Source organism: Desmodus rotundus, chromosome 5, assembly GCF_022682495.2.
Source record: "Desmodus rotundus isolate HL8 chromosome 5, HLdesRot8A.1, whole genome shotgun sequence".
NCBI lineage: Eukaryota > Metazoa > Chordata > Mammalia > Chiroptera > Phyllostomidae > Desmodus > Desmodus rotundus.
Genome location: NC_071391.1, coordinates 43,533,471 through 43,561,164, shown reverse-complemented (window position 1 = coordinate 43,561,164; position 27,694 = coordinate 43,533,471). Strand labels below are relative to the sequence as shown.

General features: G+C 40.2%; 1 protein-coding gene across 3 annotated transcripts; it reads right to left on the bottom strand.

The window, feature by feature from the left end:
- Positions 1-1,426: 1,426 nt before the first annotated feature.
- LOC112317581 (tripartite motif-containing protein 5) lies at positions 1,427-24,844 on the bottom strand. 3 transcript variants are annotated; one of them, XM_045183608.3, is made up of 9 exons: positions 24,700-24,841; positions 23,120-23,183; positions 13,989-14,475; positions 13,306-13,401; positions 12,421-12,651; positions 6,238-6,260; positions 3,062-3,162; positions 2,755-2,781; positions 1,427-2,491 (listed from the first exon to the last, which is right to left on the bottom strand). In XM_045183608.3, exons 3-9 carry the CDS (start codon positions 14,409-14,411, stop codon positions 1,848-1,850), a joined length of 1,545 nt encoding a protein of 514 aa, XP_045039543.2. In that variant the 5' UTR covers positions 14,412-14,475; positions 23,120-23,183; positions 24,700-24,841; the 3' UTR covers positions 1,427-1,847. The 3 variants fall into 3 exon arrangements, with proteins under 3 accessions (XP_045039543.2, XP_024430434.2, XP_045039544.2); XM_024574666.3 differs by lacking the exon at positions 23,120-23,183 and having other exon boundaries at positions 24,700-24,844; XM_045183609.2 differs by lacking the exons at positions 1,427-2,491; positions 2,755-2,781; positions 3,062-3,162; positions 23,120-23,183 and adding an exon at positions 3,170-3,269 and having other exon boundaries at positions 24,700-24,844.
- Between the last annotated feature and the right edge of the window lie 2,850 nt (positions 24,845-27,694).

Below are 27,694 nucleotides of genomic sequence, written 5' to 3'. Positions count from 1 at the left end.
CTATCAGTCTGTTTATGTTTTGGTCTGTCTGCTCACTTGTTTTGTTTTGTTTACAGGCCATATATAAATGAAGTAATACCATGTTTATCATTCTCTGATGTATTTCATTCAGTGTAACACCCTCTATGTCCACCCATGTTGTCACATATGGCAAGGTTTCATTATTTTTTATGGCTGAGTAATATTCCACTTTATATATGTATCTTCTTTATCCATCCATCAATGCACACCTGGTTCTTTCCATACCTTGGCTAATGTAAATAATGCTGCAAGGAGCATAGGGGGCACATGTATGTTTTAAATTTTTTTGTTTTACTGTTGTTCAAGTACAGTTGTCTCCATTTTCACCCCACCCACCCTTGCTTCCCACCCTAGAACCTACCCCTTTTGGCTTTGTACATGTGTCTTTTATACATGTTACCTGATGGCCCTTCCCCTATTTTCCCCCATTATCCCTCCCTCCCACTTTTGGTTACTTTCAGTTTGTTATTTAGCACATGTATGTTTTTTAATTAGTGTTTACATTTTTTGCATAAATATCCAGAAGTGAAACTGCTGGGTTGTATGGTAGTTTTATTTTTAATTTTTTGAGGAATCTCCATACTGTTTTCCATAGTGGCTGCACCAATCTACATTCCTACGGACAGTGCCGAATCGTTCCCTTTTTTCCACACTCTTGCCAACACTTGTTATTTGTTAATATTTAATATGATTATAAACATGTTATATTTTAGTTTTTTACCTGTTTAATATTTTTCATATATGTTCTGTGTTGCCTTTTGCTCCTTTTTTGCCTTCTTTTATATTATTTAGGATGACTGCATTTTATCTTCTAGCTTAGTACACATGCAAAAAAATAATGCTCTATTTTAAAAAAAATGCTGTGGTTGGTGTGGCTCAGTGGATTGAGCATTGCCCTGTAAACTGAGAGGTCACTGGTTTGATTTCCAGTCAGGGCACATGCCTGGGTTATGTTTTAAATGAGATTAATATTTAAAGTAGTAGACATTGGGATCCCACCAAATCTTGAATGAACATATTCCACATTCCCTCTCATCAGAAGAACAGGTTTTTCTCTTTGTTCTTAAGAATTTTCAACTCACTGCAAATGTCAGGGTGACCTGAGCAACGAAACACTTCCCTACACAGTTGTTAGGAAAACCCACAATTGTACTTCTGACTCATCGTATCGCTGTGAATAATAAGTCTTTAAAACTGAGTAAACAAAGCTAATATAAACTCAATTTCAATGAACTAGAATTACTCCAGAAATATGGGGATGGGAGATGGAGACTAGGTAGCTAAAATGGTAAAAACGTTTATTTTACATTTAGCTAAAATTTAAAGAACATTGTAATTCTTTCATCAAGTTATTTTATTTCTTAAAACAAAGTAAAGGTAATAAGGTAGAAAGTAAAATAATATGTATTCTTAAAATCATTTATTTCAGTCACAGTTAGAGGCAAACAAAAAATGAAGAGACAGCATATTTGATTACTGCTTATGTGTTTAAAATAATGGAACTTATTGAAAACATTTGTTTCATTCTCACAAAATTACATCAGGGTCATACAGGTATTAGTCATTTTTTTAGGCATTAGTCATTTTATTTAGGATGATAGAAAAAAGTGAATTAAGATTCTTTACTAGCGCAAACAGGACATTGAGAAAAATATGGTTGACACAGGGCAAATTTTACACTCTGTTGTTGAATGAAGGATGTTGAAATGAAAAAAGAGGGGGAGGCAGCAATAAAAAGTTGGTGAGAATACTGCAGAAAAGCTCAGCACCTTAGGTGGACCCAAGGCCAGAAGCGCTACAAAGAAGTGGGTGAGGGTGTAAGAGATTTAAGAGCTTGGAGAACACAGTGTCATGGGGACAGTACATGTCATAGGACTGAAATATGGATACATTTCCTGAGAAAAGGAACATGAAGAGAATTTATAGATAAGAAACCCATGGTTTGTGACATTATAAAATGAGACAGTGCGAGCATCGTAGTCTAGGAAAACGCCAACACGACAGGGAGGGACAGTCAGACTGAGAGGTAATTTCAAGAGATTAGAGAAGGAAGATTTCACAAGAGCATTATACTCACATCCATTTACTAATTGTATAACCCAATAGCCACCACTAAAGACTTTGATTTTAGGTTGATCATTAAAGAAAAACTGTTGATTCAAGCCAACTTTTTTATCAACAAACACCCCATTGAACTCATGCAACAGATTGAGATTAGGGACTTTTTGAGAACACACCCCCAAGATCCAGGTATGTTTGTTTGAGACATCTACCTCCCAATAATGTTTCCCTGATGTGATAGATGGTACACCGACTACACCATAATCGCTTTCCTGACGGTTAATATCAAAGCCGAAAAAGAATTCATGTTGCACTTGTGAGTCACGGTGGTATTCATATCTCACTTGTCTATGATCTGCAGAAATGGCAACATTTCGCCTGTCTTTTGGAGGGTCCAGGGTAATGTGAACTGTAGAAAAATTACAGGGTTTGGTGAGGGATATGACATATTTGTATTTGTGACATTGTAGTGGGAGCTTGAGAATAACATGAATAGAAACTGGAAAGAACCTAATTTTATTCCTGGGAATAGGTATAACACTGCTGAATCATAATGTGTATGTGTGTGTGTGGGAAAGGGATCTTGGGTCTTAAAACAAGGGACATAATAGGAAACCCAAAATTCTGAAAGAGGATAAGGACAGTCTTCATGATACAGTGATTTTTCCTTACCCCAATAGCGGCGCACATCTGTCAGCTCTGAAATGAAAAAAAATACATAATATCAAATATAAGCAAAGGAGTCAGCACTAGAATTTATTTCCTCTCCAGATGAGGGGAGAGACTGGGGCTATGTGAGATAGTAAATGGCAGAATGAGAGATGAATAGGACAGCTGGCCATTCCCCATTAAATATGAGCACATGATATCCCTCCTCCTTTGTCTCCTCTATCCACACCTAGAAACTGAACCCTCCTCCCTCTTTAACTCCCACCATCACAAGAATCCCACAGCCACCCACTTGCTCAGCCATCCTCACCATCAAACACTTGCAGCATCCCATTCAGGTCAGGAACTCGGAACACTCTCCTTTGTTCCTTGGAGAGAATTTTTGGTCTCTTCAGAGTGAAGGTCTGACTACTAGGATGACAAAAAAAAAAAAGATCCCTACACTTTTTGTCTCTCCAAAACTACTGAATTCTGTGTATTCACCCCACTAAGCACTTAAGCCTCCTTCCATGTAGACCCTGAGAAAGGAAAGAATAGACATGTGACCTTGTAGCCAAAGGAATGTATTCATGCCCAACTTTTCAGTACATGCTGTGTGATCTTAGGAAGGCCTTGACCTTGCAGAAGTACAGTTTATTCCTTTCAAAATGACAACTAACCTATATGTCTCTAACTCCTAGAATCATATAAATTTACATGAAATTCTTTTTAAAGGAAACTTTGGTTTGTAAAAATGAAATAATGTGAGGAAAAGTAACTGAATGGATGTGGAGGGATATTGTATGAAAGTGAGATTACAGAACCCATATCCTAGTTGTTTGAGATACATCGAGTGAGGGAACACTCTCTGGAGGGCATCAAGACCTTTAAAGTCTTCTCCCCAGTAGGGATGCCCTAAGAATAACATCTGACATTTCAGGTTCTCTGGGAAAAATTGTAACACTTGGAAAAGAAAACATTATGTATACCATATTAATAGTGGTCTAAATTTCATGGTTTTGAAGAGCTTGATGCAGCCAGGTAGGTGTGCAAACTTAGAGAGAAAGGTGTGGCCCTTTCATTCTGGCTTCAAAAATGCATGATCAAAAGGGATCAATTGTTTGCACCAGGGCCAAAATATTCTTTGTGATTGAGGTCTGTTTTTGGAAAATAACATGTAGAACCATGTAGAAGGACTAGATCTCTCCTATTCCCAGAACATAAATTTAAATATAAAAGAGCTATCTCCAATTCTGGGTATTTGGCAAGTAAAGAAGATATAACCTACCCACTATAGATCAAGCATCTATGAAATACTCAGTTAAATACAGGCACACTGGGTGAGTAAAATTTCTAAAATCACATGGATCTGATACTGAACATCTCATCCCTAAGTGCTACTATCACAGATTCTGCAACTTCCCCAACCTAAATTCCCTACTGTAGAATCTTGTCCAGTCTCAACAGTTATATAACATGCAAACCATAATATGTGAACATAAACTTAAGGTAAAACTGCACCCAGATTTTTCTCCCTTTAGCAATATTTTACTCTAATTAAACACCAAATAACTTTAGGGCTTCTGGCCAAGATGGAGGCATAGGTAGATGTGCTTTGCTTCTTTGCACAACCAAAAGAAGGATAACAACCAATTTAAAAACAAAAAACAACCAGAGCTGCCAGAGAATTAACTGTACGGAAGTCTGACAAACAAGGAGTTAAAAACATTCATCTAGACTAGTGGGAGGGGCAGAGATGGGAAGATGGGGTGGAAGGTGGGAGCTTGCAGACCAAGATATGCCAGATTTGCATGTAGATAAGCCAGGAGGAACAACTGGGGAGTAAGACAGACTGCATAACCCAGGGTTTCAGTGTAAGAAACTAAAGCATCTAAACCTCTGGCTGTGAAAATCTTTGGGGGTTGCAGCAACAGGAGAAGCTCTCAGTCTCAGAGGAGAATCCATTGGAGGGTCCCATGGGACTTTAGAATGTACACAAGTCTGCCCACCCATGAATCTGCTTGTGGGAAGCGAGGGAAGTGACTGAGAGTGGAGCAAGAGCCAAGTAAGTGGCTATGTTCCCTCTCTGACCCCTCCCCAACATACAGCACCACAATGCAGTGAAGTGGGTTACCTCGCTCTGGCGAATACCTAGGGCTCCTCCCCTTACAATGTAAATGGTGGGCTGAGACAAAGAACTATGGCCCAAATGGAAGAACACATCAAAACCCCAGGAAAAGAACTAAGCGACGAGTAGGGAGCCAACTTATCAGGTGCAGAGTTCAAAACACTGGATCAGGATACTCACAGAAATGACTGAGTATGATAAAAAATAAAGGAAGAAGTGAAGGCTATACAAAGTGAAATAAACTAAAATATACAGGGAACCAACAGCAAAGGGAATGAAACTGGGACTCAAATCAACTATTTGGAACAAACCAAAGAAACAAACATTCAGCCAGAACAGAATGAAGAATCAAGAATTCAAAAAAATGAGGAGAGTCTTAGGAACCTCCTTAAACATTCCCACATCCAAATCATAGGGGTGCCAGAAGGAGAAGAAGAGAAATTAAAAACTTATTTGAAAAAAGAATGAAGGAAAACTTCCCCAATCTGGTGAAGGAACTAGATATGTTAGTCCAGGAAAACAGAGAGAATCCCAAAGAAATTGGATCCAAGGAGAAACACACCAAAACACATCATAATTAAATTACCCAAGATTAAATATAAGGAGAGAATCTTAAAAGTAGCAAGAGAAAAGGAGACAGTTACTTACAAAGGAGTTCTCATAAAACTGTCAGCTGCTTTCTCAAAAGAAACCTTACAGGCAAGAAGGGCCTGGAAAGAAGCCTTCAAAGTCATGAAAAGCAAGGACCTACAATCTATATTACTCTATCCAGCAAAGCTATGATTTAGAATGAAAGGATAGATAAAGTGGTTCCCAGATAAGGTCAAGTTAAAGGAGTTCATCATCACTGAGCCCTTATTAAATGAAATGTTAAAGGGTCTTATCTAAGAAAAAGAAGATCAAAACTATGACAGTAAAATAACAACAAACTCACAACTATCAACAATTGAACTTCCCCTCCCCCCAAAAAAACCAAACTAAGCAATCAGCTACAACAGAAATAGAATCACAGAAGTAGAGACCCTCTAGAAGTAGAGAAGGGAGGGTTATCAGTGGAGAGGGTGAGGGGGGAGAATGGGGAAAAAGGTACAGGGATTAAGAAGCATAATTGGTAGACACAAAATAGATAGAGGGAGGTTAAGAATAGTATAGGAAATGGAGAAGCCAAAGAACATATATGTATGACCCATTGGCATGAACTAAGGAGGGAAATGCTGGAGTAAGGGGGGTGCAGGGTGAGAAGGATAAAGGGCAGAAAAAAATGGACAAATGTAATAGCATAATCAATAAAATATACTTAAAAAACCACCAAATAACTTTAATGGCTTTAAACCTTATTTGATAGCACAAAATGTTCATCTCTGGTCTCCCACACATACCTTTCCAAGATGCCATTCACATCCTAAAGAGAAAAGAGAAAACGTAAGTCAATAAGTAATAAGCCCCCTCACTTACAAAGCTTCATCTCATCCTCACAACACTGTGATATGATGGGAATAGCTATGGTCCCAATGTGAGCCAAAAATTAAAGACAAGACCCAGGTCAATTATTCCAGAAGACTCACTTAAAGTTGTCAGGTTTTCTACAATTTAAAAAGAATTTTGACCCTTGTGGAAGTACAGCATGATCTTCCACTATCTGGTGATAAGACTTACTTGGAGAAAAACACCAGGTCCATGATATTTTCCCCATGTTCATAAGGCTCTCCCTAAGACAATTTGAATAATTCATGGGTTGTTCACTTATTCAACATGCATGTAAAGTGATGTACTATTATTTGTCAAGCATCATGCCATAATTGGGAGAAACAAAGACGAGTAATTATAGTATTCCTCAAGAACTTGACTTCTGCTGAGGGTACTAGCAAAAAAAAAATGCATTAATGTATGCTTTTCTCATGTCTCTCCTCATTTTATACAATATCTATAATTGACTTCATTCACTCCCTAAATTAAACACACACATGCAATTGATTTCCAAGCCTTTATTTTTACTCGGTTTTGTCTCTTAAATGCAGGTTAATATATTCCCTAGTAAAGAAGCCACAGGAACCAGTAACTTAGGGTGTCTCATATGTACCTTACTCTTCACCAACCAAATTGTCTCCTCCCTTACACCCCTTTGTCTATCTTACCGATATCCACTCAGTCACTGTTTTCAACATTACAATGTTTACCTGCATTTCATTCTCTACCAAGCCAGTTTAGTCCACACTGTTAACAGTTTTTAGTCATCTAAAGTATTTACCATCACTGATTTATTTCTTTGAACACGTAAGTTCCAATATATTTGTTCTTTTTATCTCAGACTAACTTCTTCCATGGCACCAAAAAGCAGGCCAACTTATGGGTCTACACAAAAAAATTACTTTGCTTTCTGTGTTAGGGCTTTGCTGTTGTATATTACAAAAACAATTAAAAATGGATGAAGTAGAGAAAAGGAATTTGGGGGACAGTTGTGACTTTAATCAAAGCTTAGTTTTGAAGCTCCAACATTGTCATCAAGATCTAGTCTATGTCATTCTCCAAATTCTATTTATGCTTCTATATTGACTTAATCCTCAGTTCATGAAGAAAACATGTATCTCCTCTCATAAATTCCTGAAAAAAAATAGAACTTGTCTTCCCAGTTACATCAAATAATTCTGAGGCCCTCATGGCACTGGCCTGCATTGGATCAAGTGCCCATGTTAAACCATCACTGTGTTGTTGCTGGAAGAATATAAAGCAATGTTAGAGGCTAGTATCCATATTTTACTGGAATTAATTTAGTATTAATCTGAAGTAGATCATGAGAAAATAGGACACATGTTGTAATTAGAAAAGCAAACACCACAAAAGTAGAAAACAGTAAAACAAAGTTTTATACTAAAAATATCTGTTTAACTCAAAAGAAGCTTGTCAATGAGAAAGAGCACAATTAAAACAGCAGGCAATATATAGAAGCAAATAACAATATAAATTAAATAGGGCTACATCAACGATTGCATTAAATGTTATTGTCTTAATCCACCTATTAAAAGGCAGAAGCTGTCAGACTCAATAAAAAGCAATTACAATTATTGCTATCTACAACAGATGTATTTTGGGTTCAAAGATACAAATATGGCAAAAGTAAAAGGATAGAATTCTTATTTAAATGGTGCAGTAGGTAAATATTGTGTGCATCTCCTCCCACAATCACACAAAGACAAGCTGAACAGAATTCCTATAACTAAAGATATAAAGAAGAATCTACCTCAAGAGTGGTAGGAGGGGCAGAGACTAAACTGGCTGGTATCACACCCGCATGTAGAGGTTAAGAAATGGGAGAAATATCTTAGCTGCAGAGGTCCTACTGAGGAACGAGTAATCCCAGACCCACAGCAAGTTCAGACAGAAGTACCATGAGGAATCCCCACAAGATCTGGCTGTGAGAATCAGCAGAGTCTCAGTCCACATGTGATAGAGGGCTCCTGCAAACCAGGTGTCTCCTTAAAGGGCCCTTGCACAGTGTGATTCCCTCATTAACACTTGTCCTATGCCCCAGAATATGGGCAGAATCTTGCAAAGGCCAGGGACATTCAGAGAGAAACTGAATTGTCTGGCTTCAGGTGGAGGGCTGGAGGGGAAACTCTCCCAGGGACTAAAGTATCAACAGGTGCCATTTTTCTCTTGTTGAGCCCTGCCCCTACACAGCCTGTAGGCCCAGGTCAATGCCAAATCTGAGTCTTCATTAACCTGGCTAACACCACTCTTACTCTATTCTAGTGATTCTCTGAGACTCCACCAAACACAAGTAAAGCCTCTGGCCAAATCTCTTTCAGAAATACAGGGACACCTGCCAGCCAACACCCTAACTTTCCTAAAACTTCTTAAGGGTCCACAAACAGCAAACAAGCAGTGACTGACTTCAGATGCCCTTTAATTCTTGCTAAGCAGCTGCAGACAGACAGTAGTAGCAGCTGACCTTGGTTAACCATAGAACCACTTTAAGGCATCTCCAAGCCCAGAACAGGCAAACACCAACACCACATTTTGTAGTCTGTACCAGGTGGCACTGGGCCACACACAGGCAGTCACTGACATTGGCCTACACCAGAGCCCCTTCCAAGGCCCCAAACCAAAAAAACAGGTGGCCAGCTTCAAATAACACCAGAGCACCACCCAACTAGCGCCACAAATGACACACCCAAAGGGTGGATTCAGCAGGCACTAGAGCCCTGCTAAAGTGAATCCCACTCCACTGAGTCAGCACCGTTACAATAGCTTGTTCACAAAAGAACCTATGTACCCCAATGTTCATAGCAGCACAATTTACAATAGCCAAGTACTGGAAGCAACCTAAGTGCCCATCAGCAAATGAGTGGATCAAAAAATTATGGTACATTTACACAGTGGAATTCTATGCAACAGAGAGAAAGAAGGAGCTTATACGCTTTGCAATGGCATGGATGGAACTGGAGAGCATTATGCTAAATGAATAAGCCAGGCAGTGAGGTACAAATACCATATGATCTCACCTTTAACTGGAACATAATCAACAAAAGAAAAAAGCAAACAAAATATAACCAGAGACATTGAAATTAAGAACATTGTAACAATAGCCAGAGGGGAGTGGAGAGGGGATAGTGGGGAGAGGGGTCTATAGGAGCTACTATAAAGGACACAAGGACAAAATCAAGGGGGAGGGTAGAAGTGGGGGAGAGAGGTGGGACTGACTGGGGTGGGGTGGAAGGATGGGGAGAAAATGCAGACAATTGTAACTGAATAAAAATAAATTAATTAATTTAAAAAATTTTAAAAATAATTTTTAAAAAACCCAATAGCCTGTTCACGATAGCCAATGCTATTCCTCACAGCCACTCAGCCTGAGGGCCAATCCCACCCACCGATGTGCCCACAGTAATCAAGCTCAACTACGACAGAAGAGACACACAACACACACAAGTGAAACCCCTGGAGCACCCAGTTCAGATGAACAGGGATACTGCAAAGGACACTTACTGCATAGGGCCATCTGCCAAGATGAGGAGACTTGGCAGATATACATAATACATAGAAATAATCATGGGGAGGCGGCCAAAATGATGACACAAAGAAACATGTTCCAAATGAAAGATCAGGACAAAACCTCAGAAAAATATATAAAGAAAATTGAGGCAAGCAATCTACCAGAAAGAGAATTCTAAACTCTGGTTATAAGGATGTTCACTGAACTTAGGGGAAGAATGGATGATCTCAATGAGAACTTCAACAAAGATATTGGAAACATAAAAAACTGAGATAGAAAGCATTAAAAGCCCCAGTGAGAGAAGAAGACTACAAAGAGAGAATCTGAAAAGCAGCAAGAGAAAAGCAGTTATCTCTCAGGGGGCTCCCATAAGACTATCAGCTCATTTCTCAATGAAAATTTTGCAGGCAAGAAGGGAATGGCACAAAATATTGAAAGTGATTAAAAGCAATGACCTACAACCTAGATTTCTAGGCTATTGTTCAGAATTTGAGGAGACATAAATAGCTTCTCAGAGAAGAAAAAGCTGAAGGAGTTCATCACCACCAAACAATATTACAGCAAATGTTAAAGGGACTTAAGAACAAGAAGAAAAAAAATCAAAGATATAAATATATAAAGGGGGTAAATGGTAATGGAAAAATACAATAAAAAGTTTTAAAACATATAATTAAAGAAATCATCAAGAATGTAGATGCAACATCCAACAGTATGAACCAGGTTTACCTAACTGTCATCTACACACCCTGTCACCCAGTGAACTCACAACACACTTGTTAAATCAAATTCATGTAATAATTTTGGGCATGCAGTATTTTAAGCAATAAACATGCATCGATACATTTAATAGGTTTAAATCCTAAAATATGTTTTCTGATTAGAAAGAAATTAAATATGAGACAGAGAAGAATAAAAAGTTTACACCAAGAGTTTGTAAATTAAACAAAAGAGTTTGAAATATCCCGAGTCAATTATGTAATCAAAAAGGAAATTTGAAAACAAGTAAATTGTATTTAAAAAGTAAATAAACCAAAAGTGGGGAATATAATTTTTAAATGCATTTATATATTAAAAACTATAACAGAAAAGATTATATGCACCCCAATGTTCATAGCAGCACAATTTACAATAGCCAAGGGCTGGAAGCGACCTAAGTGCCCATCAGTAAATGACTGGATTAAAACACTGTGGTATATTTACACAATGGAATACAACAGAAAGAAAGAAGGAGCTCCTACCCTTTGCAACAGCACGGATGGAACTGGAGAGCATTATGCTAAGTGAAATAAGCCATGTGGTAACAGAGAAATACCATATGATCTCACCTATAATTGGAACCTAATCAACAAAACAAACAAGCAAGCAAAATACAACCAGAGACATTGAAATGAAGAACAAACTGACAGTAACCAAAGAGGACAGGGGAGTGGGATAATAGGGGATAATAAGGAAAAGGCCATCAGCGAACACGTATGTATAAAGGATGCATGGACAAAGCCAAAGGGGGTAGGTTCGAGAGTGGGATGCAGGGATGGGTGGGGCAGGGGGGCATGGTGGGGTGAAAATGGAGACAACTGTACTTGAACAACAATGACAAAAAGGTTCTGTCAAATCAGCGGTCTAAATTACCACATTAAGAAACTATAAAGAGAACAATAAATTAAATACAGTAAGCACACAAGCATACAACACACAAACACATACACACCTACTCATACACATGTGTGCATATACATGTAAACACACAAAGGAAACTATATAAGTAACAGCACAATTAGTTGTATAAAAAGGTAAAAAATAGTTAAATTAATAAAGCAATATAGTTTGTTCTTGAAATACACTTAACCAAACATAACTAAATTGATAAAAAATAAAATCAAATCACTGAAATTGGGATAAAAGAGGGGAAATTACTGTAAGTACTGTAGAAATAAAAGAAATTCTAAAGGATTATAATGAATAATATCATGTTTACAAATCTGACAAATTAAAAAGGACAAATTTCTACAATGATGTACACTATGAAAAATTGACTAAAGAAATATTTTTTTTAAAAAAGAAAACCTAATACAAGTAAAAAAAATTAAACTTTTCCAAAAAAGAAAGGCCCAGAGTAAGATGGTTTCAGTGGTGCATCTATTGAATAATTAAAGAAATAATACCAATTCTTCATAATTGTTTATTCAGAAAAACACAGAAGTAGGAGAAAAATCTCAACTCATTCTAAGGAAAAAATCTTGGATCATTGAGAGGTATCTCAAAAATATTCTAGACTAGATCATAGATATACGGGCCTATAGAATATAATTAAACACAATGGACCTTTTAGCCATAGTCAAATTTTTGCACTGAAATTGATACATTAATTTAAAAAAACACAAGATTTTTCCTTGTTACTCATGCACACAGTTATTCCTATAACCTCTGAAATAGATGCAGGAAAAGGTCACTGCAAGACCATGGGAACCTCAGTGTCACCACCAGAAACAGCACAGCCACACAGCAGTGCAGGAATCTTAGTCTTCATTTTCCTTAAGTTCAGGTGCTGGGGCTTCTTCCCAAGTCTTACCTGCAGCATCTTCATCGTTGATCCCTGCAACCGAAGCTCCAGCTCAGAGATGAGATCTCTCAACAATAGGCTCTGTTGGACCAGCTCACTCTCGGACTGTTCCAGGACATGGAAAATATCTCTCTTTTCCTTCTCCAGCTTTTGCACTTCTTCTTGCTCCTTGCTGTACAGGATGTCTCTCAGTTTTTTAAAACAATCCTGGGCACTTCGGATCTCATTTTTTATTTGATTCTTCAGGAATGAGAAAGACAGAGAGGAACTCAGGCTACCAGGCAGAGACTGGGAGCCAGAATAAAGAAGTATTTGATTTGGAAGTTCTCACAGGGAAGTGAGGTGGAAGCAGGGGACCAATGCTTGGGGAGGCTATATTTCCTGTATGGAGTAATATTTCCTATTACTTTCTCTTAATCACATTCTAAAATATTGGCCTCCAATTTGCATTATTCAAGCCAACTCTGCACCAAAATGGGACCCTGGGTGTGGCTCAGCTTTCACACAGCTGTGTGGGACTGTCATGCCTCCTGCATTACTCATGACCCCCACCCTCAGCCTAACATTGAGAAGCAGAGGACAGAGCCACGAGACATTGGCAATTGTTTTCCCCTGGAGGAGTTAAAGGCTCAAAATAATGACAAAAATGAAAAGAGAAGTCACTAGCTATCCTTACCAGAGAGACTCTCTATGAGAATCACTAACTTACAAATATCTGTGTTAATTTGTGACAGGTTCATTTTCAGTCACAATCCCTTTTAGGGAAAGGATAAAGAATGATTAATCAATAACTCTGGACATGTCAACCATCAGGGAACAGGAGGAAGGGAGCTCCCTGGGACTGAGATCTACCCAGATCCTTGTCTAACTCCCTCAAGAAGAGTCTCCTCCTACCTCCCAGGAAGTTCTCTCTTCTCTGATGTCAGCACCGAACTTCTTAACTTTCTGCTGTTCAGCCCTCAGCGTGTCCAAAGCTGCCTGGAGTTTCTCCTGTGAAGAGAAACCACATCAGAGTCAAGCTATGGGCTTTTCCAGCATCAAAATAGAGGAAAAATGGGGGGAAATCAGGCCAATCTCTGAAGAAACTATAGTGTACAATGACTATGAAACAACAGTTAGAATCTGTGACTTGATGGAAACCTGATGTGGTGAATATTTTCTCTAAGACTCAGGTGATAGAAATTACCACTCCCACGTCAGGAGAAGACTGATTCTCCGTGTCCTTGAAGAAGAAACCTGATCCTGTAGTAAGGAAAGAACTTAGACATGAATCCACCCAGCTGCCCACTTGCCCCTCATGTTCAAAGGGGCAATGACAGCTTTGCTTAGACACTAAACCTCCACTTATTAGCACAAGCTATAAAAATATCTACTTCTGGTTTTGAGTCTCCACACCATTTTGTAATTGTGTGGAATGCACAGAAAAGTCCTTCTGGCCTTGGAAGCTGAGTATAGGGAGAAATGTGATCACAGGCCTCAAAAATACATTGGCAAGGTAATTACAGCCAAATGCAAAGTAGAGATTTCCCATCAAGTACTATATTCTGTCCTGTCTTTCCTCCATCCTGGTCTGTTACCTGGTACTCCTGGGCAACCTCCTCCGTGAGGAGAGTGTGGTGACATCGGTGCTCTTGAGACCTCTCGCAAAGCCAGCAAATGAACTTCCCATCCTCCTTACAGAAGAGCAGGAGTTTCTCTCCATGGCGCTCACAGAGATCTGTCTTTTGCTCCTCCTCTGGGCTCAACTTGACCTTTTGAAACATCTCCACTATGTTAGCCACATGCCGATTAGGCCGCAGGTTCCCAGGCTGGTACCTGATTCGGCACACAGGGCAGCTACTCTCTCCTTCTTCGCTGACCATGGACTTCTTACTGTTTGCAGTGATGCAGGCTTTGCAGAATGTGTGCCCACAGTCCAGGCTCAGGGGTTCTGTCAGGAGCTCTAGGCAGATGGGGCAGGTCACCTCCTCCTTCATGTTCATCAGCATTCCTAAAGCCATCGCAGCTTCTCCCCTTCTCCTACTTTCCTGACGTCCAATATTTCTCTTGCTCACAGCTCCTGGCCTGATGGTAAAGGTTAAAAGAGAGCAGAGTAACAAATGTATGAATAAATCATGATAATTGTTTAGAAATCAAAGCGGGCAGTGACCAAAATTGAAGGAAAAAAAAAATGAAGCAAGGAAAGAAGTTAGAAGCCTGGTTATAAAGATTTTGCATAAAAATTTCAAACATTTAACTTCTGGATCATCTCAAATGACAAATTATAACTTTATATATGAAACTGTTGTTATTTTTATTATTTTACTAAAAAAATGACCTAACACTTTTTCTGCCAAGGTCCTTGTGTGACCCTCCATCTCTCTTGATTATTCTTTCCTAAGCTATACACAGCCTTGATGATAAAAGCACCAAGCCACTCATGCTTCCTGGCTTTTATACCTACTCTTCTCAGCAGGCAGTGCTGCCCCTGGTATCAGTAGGACTCACTCTCCTCCTGACATGTTTGTTTTTCAGAAAGACCTGTTTTCATTTGCTTGTTTACAGTTTAACCATTGTCATCACTTGTTGCACATTTACAACTTCTCTTATTATCATGATATACTGTGTGACAATGTGTTTGCACACATGGCAAAAGTAAACTCTTTATCTGATGTGTACATAGAAATAGTAAGTGAATTAAGAAAATCATTATCTTCAATACAGAGAATTGAAATGAAACTAATATTTGGGATCTCCCTTCAGGGATCTATTCCTATTCCACTGAATCAAACAATGACAAACTGAGGTACCATCATTGACCCAACTACCAAATGGGGGAAGGGGTGGTAGTGAAGGGATACAGACCAGATAGGAGGTTTTTGGGAGTCTTGTATTTGTAAAGACTGAAATTTCAGCTTGGCCTGGAAGTTTGCCAAGGACATTTATAGGACATAAAATGTGTATATGTATGTGGGTGGTAGGAAGAGAGATGATACAAATATACTCATAGGATTCAGTCACACATCTAAAAACAGAGAAACACAGATGAAATTAATGTCAGTCTTGAGAATAAAAGTCTCAAAATACTAGGAAAGATCATTCAACAAATTATCACTGACAATGAATTACATGCTAATAACTGGGCTAATATTCATAAACACCACAGTGAGTCTAAACAGAGAGCTTAAACCACTAGGATCTTGACGTTCACCTGGAAGTAAATAGTAAATTAAATAATCAGCCATATATATGTGCAAATGAGATGGTGTGAAAAACACTGAAAGAGAAATGTACATTCTGTTGGGAAGTCCAATAATGGGGGCAGATAAAGGGTTGCCCAATAATTCCAACTTGAAAACAGAAAGGTTGAACTGACCAATGAAAAAGATGAAAAAACGAAAGGAGAGAAAAAAAAAGTATTAGGAAGAGGAAATGGCCTGTTTATGGAAGATATATATCACCTTGTCTTAGTTTGTAAATGCCAGTATGGTTGGTGTGCACAAAACTGCCAGGCTTTTGATATCACACGAGCCTGCAGTGACCATGATATATGGCACTTCCCAAATATATAACATTTAGGGACTGTTTTCTAGGAACAAAAGAAATTATCCACATTTTCCCACCAGCGAACACAGGGAACGTGATTAGCTCTGCACTTTGTGGGCTGTACAATGTTGTTGGAGTAGCTGAAAGAGAGGTTCTATGGATAGTTACCTCATAGGGAGATCTGATCGTAAATTCCTAACTGGGCAGGTCACCCCCCAGGCACATAACTTCTTTACTCAAAGGATTATCTTTGCCTTAAGCAAGGCCTGTCCATTGTTTCTGTGTATTTAGGTTTAGCACACCTTCAAAATGTCCCATTTTCAGACTTCTCAGAAGTGTGACCACCACCCTCAAGACAGCACATAATCTTGACTATCCTGTAATTCCTGCCTTTCTTTTGCCAACTCCTGTGTAATATTCCTTAGTATCCTCCTTAATTCAAAATGCATAAAAGAAGCTGAAAACTGCCTTTCTAGGAGGATTTTTCTCAGTCTGTTGTGGTCTTGCTTCTAGGCATATCCTCTGTTCGGCTCAAATAAATTTTTTAAAAAACTCTCTCCAAGTTTTGACATTTTTACTTTGACAGTGGAGTTGGGAAGGTGAGTAGGATGCATGCACTGTTGCCCAGGGGAGAGATGACGACAGCTTTTAGAACAAGGAGATAAAAGAAATGGAGAGCAGGGGATGAGAGACGAGACATACCATGAGGTAAAAAGGTGGGGAGTTAGATCATGTGGGAACAAAGGATCAACATCAGGTCGGGGTTCTTTATTCCTGTAAAGGTAATATTGGCTTATTCATCTAGTAGGCTGGGTTTTGCTGTTGTTTTTCGGGGGTTCGGGGCCAGGGGCTCTTGCCAGGTTACAATAAAGTGGAGGGTCGGCTGTCTTGCAAGGCAACATCATAGAGAGTAAAAATGAACAAATGTGTAAAATACATTTGGACTACAGACTCCACATAGACTTTAAATGCCAGTTATCATTGACCTTAATTTTCATAAGTGACATGTAACTCATAGCTTACTATGCTTCTTTTAGGCCCCTGGAAGTTTGTTCATGGGCTTTTACAAAGTAATTGGTTCTTTGTAATTACTAGGCTTACATAAAAAATGGTAGTTTTGTAAGCGTCAAAAATAGCACCGGTTGTTAACCAGTGGAGTCAGACTGGAACTTGGTTCAGCAATCTCGGTACTTGAGTTCTGGCTAAAAGAAGCATTCAAAGCCAAGACTCAAATTATAAGAAAGAGTTTATTCAGAAAATCACAGAGGTAGAAGAAGGGGACCATAGGAGAAATGGCTCAGGAAACAAGTTACAGAGGCAAAAGTAGGGCCCTTGGAGCTTAAGGGGAAGAGAGAGCGGGGAGAGAGAGAGAGAGAGAGAAGAAAGACATGTGCTTTGAGAGATGAAAGAAAAGAAAAGGAAAAAAGGTTCAGGCATGTTCAGAGGAGAGAGAGCGAGCCCTGGAAAAGAAGGGGGTGAGGAAAGCTTCGGGCTTGCTCCATACAGAGACAGCCTCACTGGATCCTCAGTCCCGGCAGCTTTTTTCTGAATTCTCAGGGGAAGATCTCAATGGAACATTCATCAGCTTTCTCCTTGTGTCTCCTCAGGATCTAGTTTTCAACACATTGGTCAGCACTAGAGGAGGGGGATCATTTGTCATTGTAGCTGGTGCGGATGTCAGCAGTGGCATCACTCTGCCTGGCCTTGCTGCCTTTCTGGGCCTGAAGCTAAAACACATTTGAGGCCTACAGGTTATTTCCAGGGGTTATAGGGTAGTTGTGCAAGAGACAGTAGTTTTGCCCTTGCTAAAGTTTTGCCTACCTGGGGCTCTCCACTCTGGTGACCCTCTGTACCTGGCCCATCATTCCTACTCTGCTCATGCTCATCTTAGTGCTTACTAAAATTTCACAATTATATACACAGTCTGGCTTCTTAAAAGACTGAAGTGACAGGAATAAAGTACCTCCTGTATCTGCAAAAGATATCACTGAGAGCACACCCGAAGAACCATGCCAGGAGGCCCTGCCTCCTATCCCCAGGGTCTCTCTGTCCTCCCCAAGGTACAGTCAGAAATGCAAACCAAAATTGATTTTAGAGGGTAACAAAGAATAAAAAGTATGTATTGGAGCAAAAGGAGCTGCAGCCTGGAGACACAAACTCAGGTAGCAACATTAATTGTGTTTCCCTCCACAAAGGGGAGGTCAAATTTTATAAGTCCAAGTTCCACCTGAAATTCCATTTAGGTATGTTCTATGTAAATGAGATATCTAAATAGAGTTTGGTCTGGGGTTCTTCCCTGTGCACAGCTGTCAGCAAATAACTTTATCATGGTCCAGTTAGGTTACATTACATATCCCCTTCTATTTCTTCACCCTTTCAGCCTAACTTCCCCACAACACACTCTTGCCACCTTTCTGATTCTTAATCACTTAGGACAGGTTTCATCATTTCCTCGAACACTCTACTCAAAATCATCTTCCCACACTGAGACCTAATCTGAAATCTATTTAAAATTGCAAAGCTTTTTAACAGTGGTTTATAGATAACTTATCCTGTTGTAACCCTTTTGATTTATTATTGTTCTTTCATTGTTTTTACATTTATAACATAGTAATTTTTATTCTGTTTTATAACACCTTTCACTTTCTGCATGTTTACTTTCTCTTTCATGTCTGGATATATAATTTTTGTAGGTACTTAATAGTTATTGTAGGTTCAATAGAAGTTAATACAGTTCATACCACAGGTATATGCACTCATTCTTGTGATTTTAATAAAATATGTTCAACATTTATAAAAACTTATTTTCTCCTGTATTTGGGACTTCTGATAACCCCTATCAGAAGAGCCAATTAATGTAGATCAGATATGGGCATGGTGCATGTATAAGGCACAGACTCCCGACCTCTGAAAGGAGGAGAAAAGGAAAATACACATCGAAACATGTGTAAAAGAGATATCAAGGTACAAAATGATCAAAGGTGAAATTAACATGGAGTTCTTTTGACTTGTAGCCAAGATGGCAGTGTAGGTACACATGGTGCTCGCATCTCCCACAGTGGCATAAAATTAAAACTAAACTACAGAACTACCATCATTTGGAATTGCCTGAAATCTAGGTGAACAGAAGTTCAACAACTAGGACTATAAAGAAGCAGCCACACGGAGACTGGTAGGAGGGGTGGAGATGCAGAATGGGCTGGTCCCACACCCACATGTGGCAGATAAAAATTGCGAGGAACTCTCAGCTTCAGAGGTCCCTTCTGAGGAACTGGGGGTCCTAGCCCCACACCAGAACTTTCAGCCCAGGGTTCTAGTAGCAGGAAGAGAACTACCCATAACTTCTGGTTGTGAACAGCAGAGGAGATATTGGCTGATTGAGATGGAGGTTCCTGGAGTCCCAGGTTTCCACTTTTAAAAGGGCCCATGCACAAACTTATCTGAATTCACTACCTCTGAGGGCCAGCATGGGGGCAGCAGCTCCAAAGGTGCTAGGGACATACAAGGAGGAAATGAATTGTCTTTCTTTCAGGATGAGGGGAGAAGGAGCAGGTTTCGCCCAAACAGAAGTGCTGGCAGAAGCTGCTGTTACTTTGCTGTGCCTTCACCTGACATAGCTGGCAGATGGGTACCATATCTGAGTATCCATAAATGTGGCTAACACTGTTCACCCAGCCCTGGTGATTCCCTGAAACCCCACCCAAAACAACTTTTGGCCCCACCCAACCTGATCCTGAGGCATTTCCATAGAAACAATCTGTATGGAAGCAACAATCTGTTGCTCCAATGAGCAACATCTGACTTCTGTGTACCCTGTACCACTTGCAAAGATGACACAGTCCTGGGAAAAGCATCACCTAGCCTTGGTTCACAGTTTAGACTCTCCAGGTATCTCCAGTCCAGCACAAGTAGCAGTCATCTGCAGATCTCTTTGTAGCTCATGTCAGATGGCCCATTGCAGGGCACAGGTGGCAGCTGGTCTTGGCCAGTACCTGCCAGGAGGGCCCAGAGGCAGTATACCCAGTGGACAGCTTCAAACCATGCTGAAGCACCACCCAACCACCTCCACAAGCAACACATTCAAGGATGCACTCAGTGGGTACCTGAACCCTGCTGAAAAATGTCCTGGTAACGGGGTGTCCCCAGCACAGCAAATTCTTCACAGTAGTCACAGCCACTCCTCCCATCCTATCGGCCTGGGGGTAATCCCTCCCACTGTATAGGAGACTGTTCTGCATGGCATGGGCCTGTTACAGAACAGACGGGGCGGGGGGTGGTCACAATATACTATTATGGAAAGGATATCCCCTTTCTCTCTCTGGGGTTCCCCTCTGCACACCTACTAGGTTTGCAATGCCTGCAGCCAGAGGAAAGACGTCTCAATGCCAGAGACTGGTGAAAAGGAAAGAAATTATTTATTTAAAAGTTACACAGACTCAGAGTAATGACTTAACGTCTTCATTAAAATACTAAAGTCCTTTAGAATACCCACAGACATACAGTCCTAACCTCTTCTCCCTCTGTCCAGTTGGGGTACCGTATCTCAGGAAACAAAGTAGAAGTCCGTGATTCAGGATCCCGGCACCATCAGCTGTGTGGCTGCCACAATCTCCAGTTAATCCAAAGCCATGTGGCACCTTCTCACAGCCCACCAGCAAGAGTCCTCTCTCCCCTTTTCTTCCTGGCAAAGTCTGTCCTGCTGCCTAAGCCGCATGGCAACAAGGAACACCCCAAAACCACGTGGTCCTCTCTCTTCTCCTCCAAAACTGCGTGTTCCTCTCTCCTCCTTTGAAACTACATGGTCCTTTCCTATTCACTCTGCCAAAGCTGCGTAATCCTCTCCCTTCTCCCCCAAAACCACATGGTCCTCCTTCTCTTCCAAAACTGCGTGGTCCTCTGTCCCTATGGCTACAGCACCCAGGTTTAAATCCCAACACAAATCTTCCTCTGCAGCCCCATTTCCAACTCCTCCCACAATCAGTTACACCTGCCAGCAATCCCGCATTCTTCCAGCTTTACTGGGCTGCCATAGTAAGTCTGGGCAGGCGTGGCACCAACGCATGGAGCCAATCTTCTGCAAGCTCTCACGAAGGTGCTGTAACCAGGGGAAGTTGCTTCCCAGTTACATCTTGGGTGGAAGTCACTCCCATCCCCCTGGCTCAAAGCAAGGCCACAGCTATTTAACTTATCTATGAAACCAGTTAAAGGTTATAGATATGTTAAATGACCATGCCAGAGGTTAGCTGCTCAGCTATTGTTATACAAAACAGCTCTGAATGGCCCTGCTCCATGTGTCCTTTCCCCCAGTTCAGGCTTGTGGGGGTAAGGACATCTTATATATATTTTTCTAGTATTTCCTGGACACCTTGAGTTCTCGACCCCATTACAAATCCCTATTTGGGGCCCTCCTCTTGGCTGCACCCTGTTTCAGGCCTAGCTCCCACTTGGAAAGGCCAGTGGATAGTGAGGTCCGGCACACAGGACTCACGCCCACAGATGGGTTCTCCCATGGGGAATCAGGCCTGAATTGTACCTAGGCCACTTTGAGACTTGCTTTTTGCTAAAACTCCCTCACCCTGAATTGAGGCAGCAAACGCTTACTGTATATCTTTAAAGTAACTTCCTAAAATCTATGCTAAACCTTCCAAGGATGAGTGTAACCAGTTCAACCACTTTTCCCTTTACATTTGCAAATATCCTTCTTTTTTTGATATAATTAGCAACATCATCTCCTTTGTTTTCTGTAAAATGTAACCACCTAAAGCGAACTTGTACTTAGTAAATGAGGACCTTCCTCAATGTAATGTGCCCAGAAAAGCAATAAAAGCCTATCAAGGCAAGGGTCGGGGCACTCTCCCCTTGAGTGGCAGTGCTGTCCCTTTTCCTCCACAAGACTCGGTAGTCCATGTGAATTTGTCTCGTCCACAATGCTGCGGACACTGCAGACCAGTGTCTGCATCACCACTGATGTTCCAACATCATTAAGGCTCAACTACAACAGGAGGAAGCACACAACCCATATGGTAGGTGCACCTGGTGTACTCAGATCAGGTGACAGAGGAAGCTAAGCCACTGGGTCCTACAGGACTCCTACTACACAAGGCCACTTTACCAAGCCAGGGAGATGTAACAGCTCTGCCTAATACCTAGAAACTCACACATGGAGGCAGTGGTAATGAGAAGACAAGAAAACATATCACAATGAAATAATAGAACAAAATCCACAAAAAGAACTAAACAAAATGAAGACAAGTGATCTACTAAATGCAGAGTTCAAAACATTGGTTATAAGGTTGCTCAGTGAGGTTAGGGGAAGAATAGATGATCTCAGTGAGAACTTAAAGAGATAAGACACATAAAAAAAGGAGACAGAAAACCTAAAAAAGACCTACTCAGAAATGAAAAATACACTAAATAACATAAAGAATACATTACAGGAAATCAACAGTAGAGTAGATGAAGCAGAGAATAAAATCAGTTATTTGGAAGATAAAAAAAGCAGGAAACACCCAATCAAACAGCAAAAAGAAAAAAAATCGAAAAAATGAGGACAGTGCAATATAACGAGCCTCCTGGACAACTTCAAGCACAACAGCTTTTGCATAATTGGAGAGCCAGAAAAGAAAAGAGAAAGAAATTGAAAACATATTGAAAAAATAATGGCTGTAAGCTTTCCTAACCTGGTGAAGAAACTCAACATACAAGTCCAGGAGCTCACAGAGTCTCAAATAAGATGTGCCCAAAGAGGCCTACACTAAGACACACCATAATTAAAATGCCAAATGTTAAAGACAAATAGAGAATCTTAGAAGGAGCAAAAGAAATGCAATCAGTTAACTAGAGGGGTGCTCCCATAAGATTCTCAGCTGATTTATCAACAGAAACTTTGTTTGGCCAGAAGAGATTGGCATGGAAATTTCATACTGATGAAAAGCAAAAACCTACATTCATTCTTACTTTACCCAGCAAAAATATTTTTTAGAATCAAAGGTCAGGTAAAGAGCTACCCATAAAAAAAAAAAGCTAAAGAAGTTAATCACTACCCAATCAGTATTACAAGAAGTATAAAAGCATTTTCTTTAAGGAGCAGAGTAAAAAATATATAAAAATTATGAATAGTAAAATAACAATAAGTACATATCTATCAATAATTTCTTTGAATGCAAATGTATTAAATACTCACAATGACTGACCCTTATATATACTGTTTCCAAGGGACTCACTTCAAATGAAAAGACACACACAGACTGAAAGGAAAATAAAAACAAATGAAAAGTTGTGGAAGCAATATTTCTACCAGACAAAATAGACTTAAATATAAAAGCTATAAGAACAGACAAGGAAGGACCCAGCAATTCCACTTCTGTGTATTTATTTGAAGAAACCCAAACACTAAATCCAAAAGACATATACATCCATATGTTTATTGCAGAATTATTTACAATAGCCAAGATATGGAAGCAACCAAAGTGTCTATTGAAAGATGAATGGATAAAGGAGTGGTGCATACATATAAGGAAATATGGTTCAACTTTAAAAAAGAGTGAAATCTTGCTATCTACAACAACATGGATGGACCTATTGGGTATTTTGCTGAATGAAATAAGTCAGACAGAGAAAGAAAAATACCAAATGATTTCACTTGTATGTGGAATCTAAAAAAAAACAACAAAATAAATGATCAAGGATAACAATAGATGCACAGATACAAAGAACATTTTCAAGGGGATGTAAAATACATCATAGAGAATAGAGTCAATAATTGTATTAACTATATATGGTGTCACATGGGTACTAGAATTATCAGAGTGATCCCTTTTTAGGTTATATAAATGTGTAATCATGATATTATACATTTGAAGCTAAACAACTCTAAAATTTTTTAAATGTTTTAAGAAAAAGAATAGAGGGTTTTTTTTCCCCCAGAAAAATTACCACATCCATTTCTTAGCTTATTGTAAGGGAAAATTGAGTTAGGGATTGAAATAATAAACAATAGAAGGGTATGTCTAGATGATGAACAAAACCATCAAAAACAGGAAGGAATACCAGAGGGTCATGGGATACATTGAGGCAAGAATAAGCCATGGCACTCAGGGGACAACAAATTCCCTGTGCCTGGTCCCCAAAGACACAAGTGACCACATGGGAGCTACAGAGGTGAGCAGCAACGTGATCATCCAACCTCTCAGGCTTGCCAAAGGGCTGGCCATTGTCAGGAAGATTGTGCACAGCTTCCCAAAAATTACCAGGACAAGAGTACAAGAATAGCAATAAAATGGGTGATCCCTGGCAAGTCCCTAAGACCCTGTCTCTCACACATGCATTCAGACAGGGGTTTTCATTTCAGGTGGCCCTACCAAGACCTTTTGCTTTATGAAGAGGGAAAAGAGGGCTCCATCAAACAGACTTCACTGAAGAAAAAGATGAAGGGATTATCTGCCTGGTGGGTGTGGGGTGGGGGTAGAAAGAGTATTCTGTTTCATATTGACAAGGCAGAAAGTCAAAACTACGGAGTAAGAAGAAGATGAGGGTAACACAGACTGGGGAAATAATGGTCCCTCCAAGATACAAATAAATCTCTGCCTTTCTAAAACCTCCTTCTTTAAAGGTCACTTGTCCCCAAGACTCCATGTTCCCCTTCTGCCACTTCAGCAAAAACACGCACAAGCAGAGCAGCTCAGAACCACCATTACAGACACCAAACACATTCAATCTGTTCCCTCAAAGCCTCCTTTTCTCCTCAGAAACTGGCTCACTTACCTTCAGGAGAAGTACAGGAGTCTAAACTCAGTGGAGAACATCAGGTGTAGAACTGGTTGAGATTCACTCACCAAGCCAGAGTTCAGCTCTCCGTGGAGGAGCTCCCCACAGGGAAAGGAAGAGAAATGAAAGTTAAATTCATAGGAGTGGTAACAAAACAAAAAAAGCAGAACAGAAACTTAAGAACAATGCCACCTAATGGTACACTTGGGAAGTTAATGCCTCAGTATGTTCTAGCACCTACATCAGCTGGGCACTCAATCACTGTGTTTTATTCCTTTTGCAAATTATTCTAGCAGAATATTTGAATGAATAGTATGAATGTGAATTCTAATGATAGATTCTACAGCTTGCCTGAATACTCAGAATTTTAATTTAATCCTATAACAATTAGTTAAGCTTATCTTATGTTCATGTCCTAAACTACTTACTAAGAATAAAATCATGATCTGGAAAGCCTGGGTACCTGCCCTTTATAATGCAGAGTGTGATTGGTGTTACAGCTCTGTTAAATTGAGCTGAGTGGTAGCAGCTGTCATTGTGCAAGGTAAAATGGCATTTTAGAAAATATTCTCTTTTTTCTAAATAGCAGCTACAAAGAGCTGCTATTTAGAAAAAAGTTTCCAATACAGCTGAATATTTTTTGTTTTTTATTGATTGATTTTAGAGAGAAAGACATAGAGAGAGAGAGAGAGAGAGAGAGAGAGAGAGATTTGTTGTTCCACATATTTATGCAATCTTTGATTGTTTCATTTTTGTGCCCTGACCAGAGATGGAACCCACAACCTTGGCATATCAGGATGACACTCTAACCAACTGAACTACATGGCCAGGGCAATAGCACTGAATCTTAGGGGTCCACCAGTTAATTACCAGTTTTTGTTCCTGACCTAGGCAGGACAGATGAGGAAGCCTTCCTAACATAATGGTGGTACAACAGTGCCAGTGACATGTTACCAGCAACTGGCAGGCACGAAGAACATAGAGGTTAACAGATGGTACTCTTCAAGTATAGTCTTTTACCAGGGAACACACACCTCCATGATTGTTCAATTTCCCCACTTCTTGTGTGAAATATTTGTTCCTTTTTAAACCATCCACCCAAACCAGAACTGATAAAAATGAATAAAATGAAGGTACAGCTAATGAATTACATAGTACTATCTCTCCAAGGCACCTCCAAGCTCAGCACAGGCAACCACCAACCTCGCATGTTTTTGTAGCTTCTACCATGTGGTGCTGGGCCAGACACAGGCAGTGGCTAATCTTGGCCTACACCAGAGCCCATCCCAAAAGGCCCAAGAACCAACAAATCTAGTGGCCAGATTCAAACCATATCCAAGCACCAACCAATTAGCACCACAAATGGCACTCCCAAAGGATGGACTTAGCATCCTACACAAAATGGAAACAAGCAATCTGATAGATGAAGAATTCTAAGCACTTGTTATATAGATGCTCACTAAACTTAGGGGAAGAATAGATGATCTCAGTGAGAACTTCAACAAAGAGATAGGAAACATAAAAAATAGAAGATAGAAAGCATAAAAAAGACCCAGTGAGAAATGAAAAATACACAGAGAGAATCTGAAAAGCAGCAAGCAAAAAGCAGTTAGTTACTTAAAAGGAGGATCCTGTAAGGCTATCAGCTAATTTCTCAATGGAAATTTTGCTGGCAAGAAAAGATTAACATGAAGCATTCAAGTGATGAAAGTCAAGGACCTACATCCTAGATTAGTCTAGCCAGCAAGGCTATCATTTAGAATAGAAGGAGACATAAAGGGCTTCCCAGATTAGAAAAAGGTGGAGTTCATCACCACCAAACTGGTATTATAAAACATGTTAAAGGGACTTAAGAAGAAGAAGAGGAGGAAGATGGCAGCAGAGTAGGTGGAAGCTAAGCCCACTTGCTCATGCCCCCAGCACAGAATTTCAGCTGATCTTCTGACAACTTATCTGAACAATCAGTGGAATCTCAGCTGATATGAATTTTTGAAGCCAAAGAGTAAAGGGGATGCTTTGTACCATCTGGTAAGAGATTTTATAAGTTGAAGGGGAATACCCTGTGTGAGGTGCCTGCAGCAGGGGAGACCAGATGGAAAATGCAGTTTAGTTGCTCCCTCTCCTCCAGAAGCAGGAGGCACAAGTCCTGCACAGGGAACCCCCATCCCTAATCAGGAGAGACCCAGGTTGCATACACACAACGAGCAACACATCCATAGCTGCAGCATCAAACAAGAGAGTTCCAGAGAGAAATTCTATCTTCTAAAACTGTCAGACACAGTGGCAGGCTGCAGCCAGCCCTGAGATTGAGACTCTGCTTTTCAGAGAGGTTGAGGGTGTGGAGAACTGGGGAGTGACTTGGTGCTGCAGTGTGTGTGCCACGCAGAGACTTTTTAAAAGGGGAACTTAAATGTGGCTGGACAGGAAACCTGCATGTGTTTGCAGCTGCTTTTTCAGTAAAGAAACCAGATTGAAAGCACAGTTTGTAACTACAGAATCCAGCTAGGCAGGAAGATTAGGAAGCTGGATGGCAAAGTGATTGCAGGGCCCCGCGCACTGTACCTGGCAAGAAGAGGGCTGTGCACCAAATGGAGAGATCAGGTGTGAGGCTCCTGCGAGAGCAGTGGGCTAGAAACTAGATGGGCAAGAGCTGAGCACCTGAGATTCTTTGCCATCAGGCAGGTCCCCTCACACCACAGAGTTCAAAGCTCTGGGAAGAAGAAGGTGTACCCAAACCCCACCTACAGGATTGCAAACTGCATAGAACAGTATGACCAAGCTCAAGAACCCCCTGCTGGTGCATATCCACATAGGAAATAAAAATAATCTCCAAATGAGCCCTTTCTGAACTTTTAATAGATGTGAAAGCTGAACTGGCTCATCCCTGGACCCTATTCCATTGAAAACAGTAGAGCAGAAAGATTAGAAATTTGAGCAGCAAGGGGTATTTAGGGTCCTGCATAGCCTCAGCTCTTATACAGAGATGCCATCA